General features: G+C 45.3%; 1 protein-coding gene across 2 annotated transcripts in view; it reads right to left on the bottom strand.

Moving 5' to 3' along the window:
* INSR (insulin receptor) overlaps positions 1-12,680 on the bottom strand; it is a 134,198-nt gene extending 121,518 nt beyond the window's left edge. For both annotated transcript variants that reach the window (XM_068234133.1, XM_068234134.1), the window contains exon 1: positions 11,768-12,680. In XM_068234133.1, the coding sequence (XP_068090234.1) occupies positions 11,768-11,897 (130 nt within the window). In that variant the 5' untranslated portion in view covers positions 11,898-12,680. The remainder of the gene's footprint in view (positions 1-11,767) is intronic.
* Between the last annotated feature and the right edge of the window lie 358 nt (positions 12,681-13,038).

Genomic DNA, 13,038 nt, shown 5'->3' with positions numbered 1-13,038 from the left:
GTATGTAGAGGTGGGGCTCTGGATACCATAGAGCATTCCTGGTCCTTGGTCTGTTCCCACACCATCCCTGGTGGTAGCTATTTGACCAACTCAATAGCTCTTTGGCACTTCTCATGCAGCTGTCAGAACTACTCCCAGCCCCCAAGATGAGTGCGTGAGTACTGCAAACGTGCGAGTCTGAGCTTCTGCATGTGTAGTATACATGTGTTCGTGTCTTTGGAACTGCTCGGGGACAGGAGTAGTTCCGAAGGCTGCATGGGAAGTGCAAAGACCTAGAAGAATCGGTAGCTTTTACCAGGGACAGCACAGGAATGAAGGGACAGAGCAAAGACTTGCGAAGGCTCTATGGTGTCCAGAGTCTTCTATCTACATAAGTATCTAAACTGAAGTGGATTTCTCACTTCAGATTTTCTGAGGCCTCTTTTACACTACGCCGGTTTCATTGCGTTGCATTACTCTTTCTGCACGCAGGGTAACAACAGCAATGAAAGTCTAGGGGGCCTAGCACGCTTATCCCTTCTTATCGAGTTGCACTGTAAGTGCCAAATTTGCGGTCAACAGCGCACTGTGAAGCAGGGAGCACATCACTGGGCGAGGGATGGCGACAGCTAGCCAAGGGCATGCGGGGTGCATTGCGGGACGATGCGACGAGGGCAGAGCATTGCACCGCTATGCCCAGGTCCTAAAGCACAGCTGAGGTGAGAGGTATATACACAGGATCTTCTCAATAAATTAGCATATTGTGATAAAGTTCATTATTTTCTGTAATGTACTGATAAACATTAGACTTTCATATATTTTAGATTCAAATACACACAACTGAAGTAGTTCAAGCCTTTTTTATTTTAATATTGATGATTTTGGCATACAGCTCATGAAAACCCAAAATTCCTATCTCAAAAAATTAGCATAGTTCATCCGACCAATAAAAGAAAAGGGTTTTTAAAACAAAAAAAGTCAACCTTCAAATAATTATCTTCAGTTATGCACTCAATACTTGGTCGGGAATCCTTTTGCAAAAATGACTGCTTCAATGCGGCGTGGCACTGCTCAGGTGTTATGGAGGCCCAGGATGCTTCGATAGCGGCCTTAAGCTCATCCAGAGTGTTGGGTCTTGCGTCTCTCAACTTACTCTTCACAATATCCCACAGATTCTCTATGGGGTACAGGTCAGGAGAGTTGGCAGGCCAATTGAGCACAGTAATACCATGGTCAGTAAACCATTTACCAGTAGTTTTGGCACTGTGAGCAGGTGCCAGGTCGTGCTGAAAAATGAAATCATCTCCATAAAGCTTTTCAGCAGATGGAAGCATGAAGTGCTCCAAAATCTCCTGATAGCTAGCTGTATTGACCCTGCCCTTGATGAAACACAGTAGACCAACACCAGCAGCTGACATGGCACCCCAGACCATCACTGACTGTGGGTACTTGACACTGGACTTCTAGCATTTTGGCATTTCCCTCTCCCCACTCTTCCTCCAGACTCTGTCACCTTGATTTCCGAATGACATGCAAAAGTTGCTTTCATCCGAAAAAAGTACTTTGGACCACTGAGCAACAGTCCAGTGCTGCTTCTCTGTAGCCCAGGTCAGGCGCTTCTGCCGCTGTTTCTGGTTCAAAAGTGGGTTCATGCTTCCATCTGCTGAAAAGCTTTATGGAGATGAAGATTTAATTTTTCAGCATGACCTGGCACTTGCTCACAGTGCCAAAAAACCACTGGTAAATGGTTTACTGACCATGGTATTACTGTGCTCAATTGGCCTGCCAACTCTCCTGACCTGAACCCCATAGAGAATCTGTGGGATGTTGTGAAGAGAAAGTTGAGAGACGCAAGACCCAACACTCTGGATGAGCTTAAAGGACTTACGAGGCGAAATTACTAAAAAAAGTAAATTACCTGCCTCATCCTTTATGGCACGGAGGACGCCGTCCGCACCCTCCGTGCCGATCCGCCGGGTCCCCCCGCTCATTAGCCCCCCCGGGCCGGCTGCCGACCCTACGGCCCGGGTAGGGCTCTCCTGCCTCTCGCAACATGGCCGCTTCCTCTGGCCGCGGCTGCGCAGTCCACCTGGCCGCGAGTGCGTGGATCGGGGGGTTGGCCCTAGAGCTGCGCAGCCGCACTCGCGGCCAGACGGACTGCGTAGCCGCGGCCAGAGGAAGCGGCCATGTTGCGAGAGGCAGGAGAACCCGACCCGGGCCGTGGGGTCGGCAGCCGGCCCGGGGGGCTAATGAGCGGGGGGACCCTGCGGATCGGCACGGAGGGCGCGGACGGCGTCCTCCGTGCCATAAAAGATGAGGCAGGTAATTTACTTTTTTTTTAGTAATTTCGCCTCGTAAGTCCTTTAAGGCCGCTATCGAAGCATCCTGGGCCTCCATAACACCTGACCAGTGCCACAGGCTGATTGCCTCCATGCCACGCCGCATTGAAGCAGTCATTTCTGCAAAAGGATTCCCGACCAAGTATTGAGTGCATAACTGAACATAATAATTTGAAGGTTGACTTTTTTTTTTTGTTTTAAAAACACTTTTATTGGTCGGATGAAATATGCTAATTTTTTGAGATAGGAATTTGGGGTTTTCATGAGCTGTATGCCAAAATCAATATTAAAACAATAAAAAGGCTTGAACTACTTCAGTTGTGTGTATTTGAATCTAAAATATATGAAAGTCTAAGGTTTATCAGTACATTACAGAAAATAATGAACTTTATCACAATATGCTAATTTTTTGAGAAGATCCTGTAGACCCTGAAAGTATCAGTGAAAAACAATATGCATTTTGAAATGGTGTTTGTATTAGGAAAGTGTTTTCCCAGGCTCTTTTAGCCGGGTGCTCCATCCGGCTAGTTTTGGTGAGCACCCGGCTGTCATCTGCTTAACTCCTCTTCTGCTGTAAGCAGAGAAGTGAAAGCCCTGCATTCTCTCATCTCGCCCCACTCAGCCATTTTTTTCATGCCACCCGGCTGAAAAAAAAAAAAAAAAAAAAATCTGTGGAGAACACTGTAGGATTTTTAAAAACTGGCACATTTTGGGTAATATTTTAGCATCACAAACATGAAAGCAATAAAGGTATTTAAAGTTAGTATAAGAGCGGTGTGTACTTAGAACGGTGACAAAGGTCATTCTCTCAGAGACCACAGTGGCAAATAACTCACAGTTCACATATCAGAAATGATTAATCACTTTTAAAGTTTTTATGTGCCCGTTACTACCTGCAGTTTTATTCCAGGAAACTAGTGGAAAATGGAAAAAAAAAAACAACAAAAAAAAAAAAAAAACACATGAGCACACAAAGTCACCAACCTTTCTACAAGTCCGATTTTTTTACACAATAAAACCAAAACATCAAACTGCAAGAGGTCATAAATCAAAAGGTGTTAATTGATACTTGTCTTTAATCCGTTAATGCTAAAATAGCATGACCCCTAACTCAGGGGCTGCGAGTTAATCTTTTTTTTTAATATTTTACCAAGTTTTTTCCCTCCCTCCCAGCAGTAAATTGAATTTGCGTTCTTAGTGTTTGTTGACAGCAGGGAACATAGGAACTTTGGACCGCAAACTGTGTGTTGAACTTTAGTTGTTTTTTTGGGCAATTTTCTCCCCTCCTGCAACACTCGTAATTAAAAAGACAACAACGCTTTCAGAAATGCCAGGCAGCTATATAGCGCTCTCGTTACCCATAATGGCAGGCAACTGATTGCTCATTACGGTCAGATCAAAGGAAGGCCCTTGTTTTTCACTCAATGCACAAAGTAAAATATGTTTACCACAGAGAAATCTGTCCACTGAAATCTATAAACATATTCTCGAGCATAAAACGATATATATTAAGGCCTTTCATGCAGTTTATATTGGAATCCTTCTTAAAAGCTAACTGCAGCTGTAAACTAGTAAAACCTAATATATGGTGTACTTGGTTTAAAAACAAAACAAAACACAACTTAAAAGCTCACCCAGCTTACCTGCCTGCACCTAACCTCCCCCCATACCAACTTGCACAGCCCCCTTAAAGACTAGAGCGCTTTTTACAGTTCTCTGATTGGCTCACAGTGATCACAGAGTCGGGAGCCAACAAAACTGGCTTCTGGTTCTTACATATAACTCATCTGTTTATTGCCAGCTGAATTAGCGGTAGAGCAACTGTACCCAAATCAACCACTTACCCCCATCTGGAAAAATCGTGTCGCAAATTATGCGCACTAATTGAAACAGTCTGTAGAGTACCCAGCGTTTTGTGATCCGCAAGTGATTGGAATTGGATTTCCGCAACTAGTGGAAAAGGGCTCTAAGGCCTCATTCACACCCAAAAACAACGCAAACGGTTTGCATTTTTGTGCACCGATTTTTTTTTCCCCTCCCGGCGCTCCACTGCTCGTCGCGTTTTTGGAAAAAGCGCTTTTCTAAGTGCTTTGCCAGAGTGGTTTTGAGATTCACTCCTTGACGCAAATCAGAAAGTGAACTCTTTAACCCGGAAAAGAATAAATACAATGTATTCTAGAAAATGCGAACACAATCGCCGCATAGAGCGGTTTTGTGAGAGTTTTTAATCGCTCTTACTATACCTTCCATTATAAGAAAAATCACCCCCAAAATGGTACAGGCACCGCTTTGCGTGGCACGAACCACGCTAATATGAACCTTCTCATAGAGATCCATTACACAAGTGCTTTGTGGACGATTTTAAAAATCGCCTGCATTTCAAAAAAGTCTGAAAATGCCCCTTGTGTGAACGCGCCCTTACTACCTCAATTTAGCTTCAAAACAACTACAGTGAAGTAAATGCAAGACTATCAAAATTATTATGCAAGTATAAGCTAAGAGAATAAATGAATAGGTACAATGTTTACCTCCACTCTCTTCAACCATAAAATGCTCTGTACCGAGCCAATCAATGATGGAAAACTACAGTATTGACAACTGATAAGGACTTATAGGCCAGACAACCAATATCACTTATGTATATATGATATTTCTTGCTGTTGTTCAGGTCAAAGTTTAATGTATGATAATATACTAAAAATGTTATAACTATTCTGCATGCAAGAAGAGGAAAACAAATTCTGGAAAGAGCTATACACTGTACATGCGGATAAATAAAAATTAAAACTTTCACTTACACTAAGTAATATCTAATTAAAGTACACCAGAACTGAGAGGAATATGGAGGCTGTCATATTTATTTCCTTTTAAACAATACCAGTTGCCTTGCAGTCCTGTTGATCTCTTTAAATGCAGCAGAGTCTGAATCACACACCAAACATGCAGCTAATCCACTCAGACTTCAGTCAGAAACATCTGATCTGCATGGTTGTTCAGGGTCTACGGCTTAAGATATTAGAGGCAGAGGATAAGCAGGACAACCAGGCAATCTGTATTATTTACAAGGAAATAAATGTGAGCTTCCCTCTCAGTTCAGGTGTGCTTTAAATTACAACTTTGGGCACAATCAAAAAATTAGAGACAAAAACGTTATTTTTACTTCTCCAGCAATATGCCTGATGGTCCCCAGTTGTCTTTCTACTCCAAACTCTTCTTATGCCACAGCACAGTAGACAAGGTTGAGTGACTGTCCCAGCACATTTAGTGCCACTCTCTCCACTGTTCCTAGACAGCACAAGTAAGTCGGTAGCAAGCTTGTTCATCAATTTTGATTGGCAAATCACTGGCCAATTTTACCACCTCTATGCAGGGCCGGTTCTAGACTTATTGCTGCCTGAGGCAAACTTGTGAGGATGCTCCCCCACCCCCGATTTGGAATGATCGCACAGCACCCGACAATTTACTCCGCTGCATTTAATGTTCTCACATGACATGCTGCAGCTCAACACAATAGCACACTGGCTAGCTGCGAGTCTGTGACAAACAAACTGCTCAGCCTCATCCACTCCATTCCTCCTCAGGAATACAAAAATGCTGCTCCTGAAATCTCTGCGCCTGATGCAAATGTTTCACCTCGCTTCATGAGAGAACCGACCATGCCTCCATGGAGTAGGAGAGCTTGCCTAAACAATCTAGTGATACTATTTAAACATCTGTTGGCCCTCACACTACATGAATGTGGTAAAATTGGTCAGCGATTGCACAAATTTAAAATCGGATGTGCATTTGCAGCTTTATATCCCTCGACAGCTTCATTAGGTTTTCTTACAGGGTGTATCCTATTCCCTACTTCATGGGCATAATGAAGAGGTCAGCTGATCTTCCAAGCTGCTTCTATACACTACAAACTCAATGGAAGGTGCATGCCAATGCAGAACAAGGTATTCTTGTAAAGTACACATCATAACTTGGGGATCACAACTTGGCATTGGCATTCAACCACTGTGCCAGGCTTACAGAGGTTGCAAGCTGAATTTCTGAAATAAAGCAACATTTTCCTACTATCAGGCTACTTGCACACCAAGACATTGCGTTAGGTGCTACGTTAAGGTCGCATAACGTGCACCTAACACAACGTATGTTGTGAGGACGGTAGAGTGAGCGGCGTTAGGCGGCTCGATTCCTATAATGTCTCCCAGAGTGGCGCTGATTGGCCAGCGGGACCACGTGATGCGGAGCGAGACACTCCGCATCACGTGGTCCCGCCGGCCAATCAGCGCCCGCCAGTGCAGTGAATATTAAGTAGCCATGTGCGCGGCTACTGTAGCTGGCTCTCCCCGCCTCCTCTCCGCCCCCCACTGCGCATGTGCAAACAGTCTAGCGCGGCTATAGCCGCTGTAACGCCGTAGCATGCTGCACTTTCCGGAGAACGTGCAGCGTTACATGTAACGCAACGTGGGCTGTGTGAACAGCCCACTTGTGTTACATTGCTGTGCGTTGGGGAGCGTTACAGGCGCGTAACGTCTTAGTGTGTAAGCAGCCTCAGACACTCAGAAGCAGAGCTCATTTTTATTTGTGCATAAGTTTGAGTAGCTGACGTAAAATAAACAATGTTTAAGTGCCTTCACCAGCCACTTCCTACAGCCTGGACTGCCATATCTGCATGCTGCAACGTTCTCAAGTGTTCGGTCTGTGTGTGACTCCATTGCGGTAAAAACAGTATAAAGATGCAGAGTTAAACAGCAGCCTCATTGACAAGCAGCCTACTGTTAACTCTTTTTGATGGGTTGTTTCAGTTCACATAACATTTTTGCTGCAGTAAAAATGTTAACATGTGGTAACTCAGCTAGCTAAATGTATAAGGCTACGTCCACAGTGGCGCAACCACTTTGTAAAACAGCCCACAGCACTGCCATTCACCATAAAGGTGCAGATACACTTTTCAATTTTCCAAGCATATTTGATCATTGTGATTGAATCTGCTAGATATCTATGCCGCAACATGGCTGCCCATTGGTAATTTTGATCAAAAATATTTGATCACGCAGGACAGAAAAATCTTGCTTGAAAGGTGGCGGTTGGGCCCGGTAGATTTCAGAATAGCCGGCGGACCCACCCCTCATCTAAAATAGTTTATGATAGCCACATTCGTAATTTCGCAAAAATAAGGCGGAATTTACAAATGGATTATATAAAATCAATTCAATTTCAAAATTGTAATTAGTGGGCGTGATGGCAAAATGGTATGCGAATTACGTGTAATTACAGTCATCACTAGAACAGAAGGAAGCACAAAGGGAGTCAATGGGCAGAGGAGGTACAGAAGGAAACCTATAGTCAGAGCTAGACGGGCGGCAATAAATGCTTAGCTTATAGAGGTTACTGTATACCACTCCCCACAGATGTGCTCTCGTGTAGAAGTTCACAGTGTTGCAGTAGATAGATGGAGCAGCAATCCTTGCCTTTGGTTTATTAGTGATTAAACAGTACAGGCATAACAGACAAAGTACAGGTAGAGATACCATGCAAGGATTGGTGCTCCCTCTCCCATCTACTGCAACGCTGTGTACAGAAGGGAACAGTGGAGGCAAAGGGACACATGGGGGAGAAAGTTATGAGAGGTGGCACAGAGGGGACACTGAAAGCAAAGAGGAGCAGCGGGGGGCACAGCATTTCAACTTAGGGACAGATTCGGGTTAAAAACGAACCTACAGTCCCCTATCTCGTTCAGTCATGTACTTCCCTTCATCTGAGAAAGACAGAAGATTTGTTCATGTGTTAAAGTGATTTTCCAACAACTTAAAGTTCATCAGAATATTATAACAGTTGGAAGCACTCCTTATTCTCCCCTTAATCTAGCTCTGCAAGGCTCCCTCCTCCCCCAAGTGTTGAAATGGGCCATTGTATGTGAAATATGGGGTAAATCTGGGTACACTTCTCAGAGTGGGGAAATGGCACTAGAAGAAAATGGGTTGCCACATAAAAAAGAACCGACACTGCAGCCCCTTCAACCCAGAGCCCACATTACACAGCGCTGGGATGCATGGAGTCACAAAGCTAAACAGAACAGGTGCTACATGCACCACTCAGGTCTTCTAACCTGACAGCTGTTCATGAGGGACTTGACTTGCACAATCTGGCAAAAGATGCCATATCTGCCTTCTCCACACTGTTGCCTAACAACTGAAAAAACAAATACTTTAGGTATTGCACAAAAATGTACATGGAACTTTTTGTAAAAGAAAAGGCAAAATTAAAAAAAAAACAACAAAAAAACATATTTGTAAAACAAAGTACAAATAAAAGTAAGCAGTCTACTTATGAATCATTCAGGAGAGCCTGGGGCAGGATGATCACACCTCACCAATGCCCCCTTTCACATAACCCTGAGGCAGAGAGCACCTAAAGCAGTGTTCTCCCCAGAGGTTTTTTTCCAGCCGGGTGGCATGAAAAAGTGGCTAGGGCAATGCAGGGCCAGCAGAACTCTGCTTACAGCTTAGGAGGAGGATGAGAGCTGATGACAGCCGGGAGCTCCCCTAAATTAGCCGGCTGGAGCACCCGGCTAAAAGAGCCTGGGGAGAACACTGTAAGGGGTAATGTGCATAGTGCTGCCCTCGCTCAGTAATGTAATCCCTGCTGGACAGAAAGTATATCACTGGTTTGGTGTCACTCTGCGCATGTGCGCCGCTACAGTGATCGCTCGTGCACACTTACCGCATCGCCATAGACTTGCATTGCTGCATAATCCGTGCATTAGGCATGGATCACGTGGAAGTGCACTGCAGAGTTTGCGGCTGTCGACCATCTTCATAAGCACTTCCGCTGCAATGCATCGCATTCGCATGGCCTGTTGAGACCAATGGCCACTGCAACGGGGCAGCGTCGGGGAAGCATACTGCACACCGCTATGCGACACAGTGTGTGAAAGGGGCCTTATAGTCCGCTTAAAGTCTCTGTTTTTCCCATCTGATTTTTAGACAGTTTCAGGTGTCAAAATCAATTCCTTCACTAGAAAAATCCAAATATTTTCTGTTGCGCATTCTACACATGGGACAGTTTCAGAAAACGGTTTTAACTGATTAATTGAAGGTCTATTTTCTGTATGGTCACAGCTATTCAGTTTTTTGGTCTTGTATTGAATTTGCCTGCAAATCCAAGAATTGATTACCACAACATGAATAAGCCCTCTTTCAGACAGGCAGCTGACTGGCAGTGAATTTGCCTGTCAGCTCCTCTGTGTCGGCCGGGCACTTGCTACCCCTCAGTACTAATACTGGCACTGGACAGGGGTGCCCCAACCCAACCCCCCCCCCCCCCCCCCAATTGCCATGCTTTAGATATAACATGTTGTGGTCCTCTGCCACCAGGTAACAAGACCGTAAACATGCACATTGTCTGGTAAATAGACAGTATGCTGTTCACTTCTCCAACTGAACCTGCCGCATCTTACCTGATATGAACATATCATAGAAATAGAATTACATCATGCTGTGACGGAATGCAATGGACACAGTGTGAAAGGGCCTTAAAGAAACACAACTTTATTTTAAATGTAGGGTATGGTCACTGTGTAATGCCCACACTACAACATGAGCATAACGATACACACACACACACACACACACACACACACACACACTGCGGAATAAATTCTGTACAACTCACTGCCCATACAATTCTATCAGCTTGCTCACATCTCTGCATTATGGATTGCATTACTCTAACTTGCTGCTTGCAAGCTGTAGGAAGTGAGTTTGGATGATGCGGTCCGTTATAACACAAGAGATGTAAACACGGCCATACAAATGGGCGCTGCGTGCACATGCAGCAATGCTCATAGTGTGAATGCACCCTTACAAAAGTGTAAGCATCTTTTTATTAAAAATGCCATGCTACAAAAACAGGTTTTTTTTCAGGCTTGTGTCACCTGTGCTCTAAGGACACTTGGTCTTCATAGCATCAGCTAAAACACTGACTCTGTTTCTGGTCAATCTGTGAAACCATATTTATGAACATATTTATCTTCATTTGTGTTGTCAAAGCCAACGGGCTTTGGTCATGACAGCTGTACATCCTATGGGGCACACTTCTTAATATAAGCATGCTGCATTAGATGCCCTGGTAGCATGGTAATCCTGCTGGTGACATTACCACACAAAACAGGTAAAATTGGTAAACCACGCACCTGGTACTTAGAGCGTCTCCGTAGGCTGCAATGTAAATTGCAGCTAGGATGGTGACAAGAAGTTAATTTTGGAACTGGAGTTTGTCTATAGTATAGAGGAACTCTGACAAACTCAGGCTGCTGCAATGGTGGCAGAGACATCGTAATTTAGGCGCAGTATTGATGGATGGGTTATAGGTCATTGTAATGTAAATTTGAGCTATGGTGGGACCAAGAAGTTAATTTAGGACCTGGCGTTCATCGATAGCACAGAAAAACTCTGGCTGTCAGCACAGATAGCAGAATTTAAGTGCTGAAGTATAGGCAAACTCCGGCTGTAGCTATGGCAGCACGGACAGCGTAATTTAGGTGCTGAAGTATAGACAAACTCTGCCTATGACAGCGCAGATTGCGTAATTTGGGTGCTAGAGTATAGATGAACTCTGGCTGTAGCTATGGCAGCGCATATATCGTAATTTGGGTGCTAGAGTATAGATGAACTCTGGCTGCGGCTGCAGCACAGATATCGTAATTTGGGTGCCAGAAGAAAGACAAACTCTGCCTATGACAGCACAGATATCGTAATTTGGGTGATAGAGTATAGATGAACTCTGGCTGCGGCTAGGACGATGCAGATAACGTAATTTGGGTACACAAGGATTGATGAACTCTGACTATGGCAGAGGAGATATAATTTGGTTGCCTCAGCGCAGCTAGGTGTCAGTTATTATATCGCAATTATTGCAATTCGTGCTCCGGATTTCTGGCATGTGCGCAGCGTTGGAAGACAGGTAATAGACACTTGGCTATATTGGGGAAGGGGGGGTTTAGTGGATTTATGTAGGAAAAGGTGTTTTGTGTTAGGCATAGACAGGTATGATGTGAAGTCAGTGTTGGGCGTAGATAGGGGAGGGTTAGTGTGAGTATAGGATGTGTATGTAGTAATTCTCCAGTCTATCACAAGTTCTACACAGACAGAGGCGGCGTCCCCTGCAGCAGGCCCGACCCCTCCCCCACTGTTTACCATCTCGACCGAAACCAGCTGCGAGGCCTAGTACGCGGCGCAGAGCACGCAGCCTCGAGTCTGGCCACGCCGCCGCTGCCTCCCCCCCCTCGCCATCAGAGGGGCTGAGCCCAGGCCTGCACACGTGACAAGCAGGACCTCCGGCCATTGCGCTCTATGCTGCGGCCACGCAGGCGTGACAACATGCCGGCTACATGTAATAATGTCTGCTTACATCATCATAATAATAATAACACGGGCTCAGGCTGCCGCCACACTTACTTTTCCCATTGCTCTGGCCGCACAGGATCAGCATGAGGATGGCGAGGGTTGCCAACAAGGTGCTCCAGCTGGACCTGCAAGCGGGGTTATTATTGGGGTGCCCCACACCCCCCATCACACCCTGTCCCATGCCGACCTCCTCCTGTTGTAGCAGCTGAAGACTTTTTCTCGCTTTCCAATACGGTGTAGGTGACAGAAATCCCCGGCGCCTTATTTTATGATGAGACTCTTGCAGCTCTGTAATAGCATGATGGAAGGGAGAAATGACCAGCGGCTTCCCCGATGATAGTAGACGGGATCCTCTCCCCCGTGAGAGATCAGTGATTAGCAGCAGCAGTAGTGTCAGTGAGCAGCGTCAGATGCCAGCTTATTATACAGTGCGCCCCACGTCTGCTCCTGTCTCCTCTTCTGGGAACAATCCTGGGATTATAATGCAGGATATGGCAGAAAACAAACAACTTCCCGGAATTTGGACAGGAAACAAATCCAGATTTCTTTTTTTAATGATTAATATTTATTTTCCAGACCCCAAATGAGCAGAGGCGGTGGGAAAGCAATGGCATTTCCCAGCGCAGGGAGAGGGGGGTGAAGGTGACTGACGGGTGTCCAGCGATCAGCAGTGCGGAGCTGGGAAATGCCTCTCGGAGAAATTCTTCAATGGGGCCCAGCGCATGATCCTACAGACTCGTTGCCTTGCCTGGAGCCGAGCTGAGCGGAGACAGCTGAGGATGGTTGCCTGGGAATCCCTCACCTTGCCCTCCCGATCTCCTCACCCGCCGGAGAAGCATGCAAAGCCCCCCGAGAAAGCTGCCTGGAAGCGAGAAATCGCTATACAAATATAAACATGTATGTTAGTAGTTCTTGCAAAGTCTCTCGCCCCCCCCTTTCCAACCAATATCCAACCAGTAAACAAGAGCTGCTAGTCAGCTGGGAGAGGAGGAAAAAGCCTTTAGTAAGCTGCGGGGTGGAGCACTACACGCTGGAATGGAGTCACTGCTGTGGCACATACATAACAGGGAGCTTTATGATTTCCCTGTATGTATTCCTAGTTTATTGAAGAAAGAGGCAAGCAGAGGTTTTCATTCAGTACTGAATATTTCTTCACCAATAAAAGCTCTCTGCTTGACAAGGCTAATGCAGATACAGCAGCCCAATCAATGCACTTAAATAAAGCTTCTGTAAATGCTGCTAGGTTTATTATGTGTTAATATAACACTGTCATTTTTGCATATTTTATGTCACTGACTATCCCTTATAGGAGCTCATAATCT

Source organism: Hyperolius riggenbachi, chromosome 1 (assembly GCF_040937935.1).
Source record: "Hyperolius riggenbachi isolate aHypRig1 chromosome 1, aHypRig1.pri, whole genome shotgun sequence".
Classification (NCBI taxonomy): Eukaryota; Metazoa; Chordata; class Amphibia; order Anura; family Hyperoliidae; genus Hyperolius; species Hyperolius riggenbachi.
This window is presented reverse-complemented; position numbering and strand designations above follow the sequence as displayed.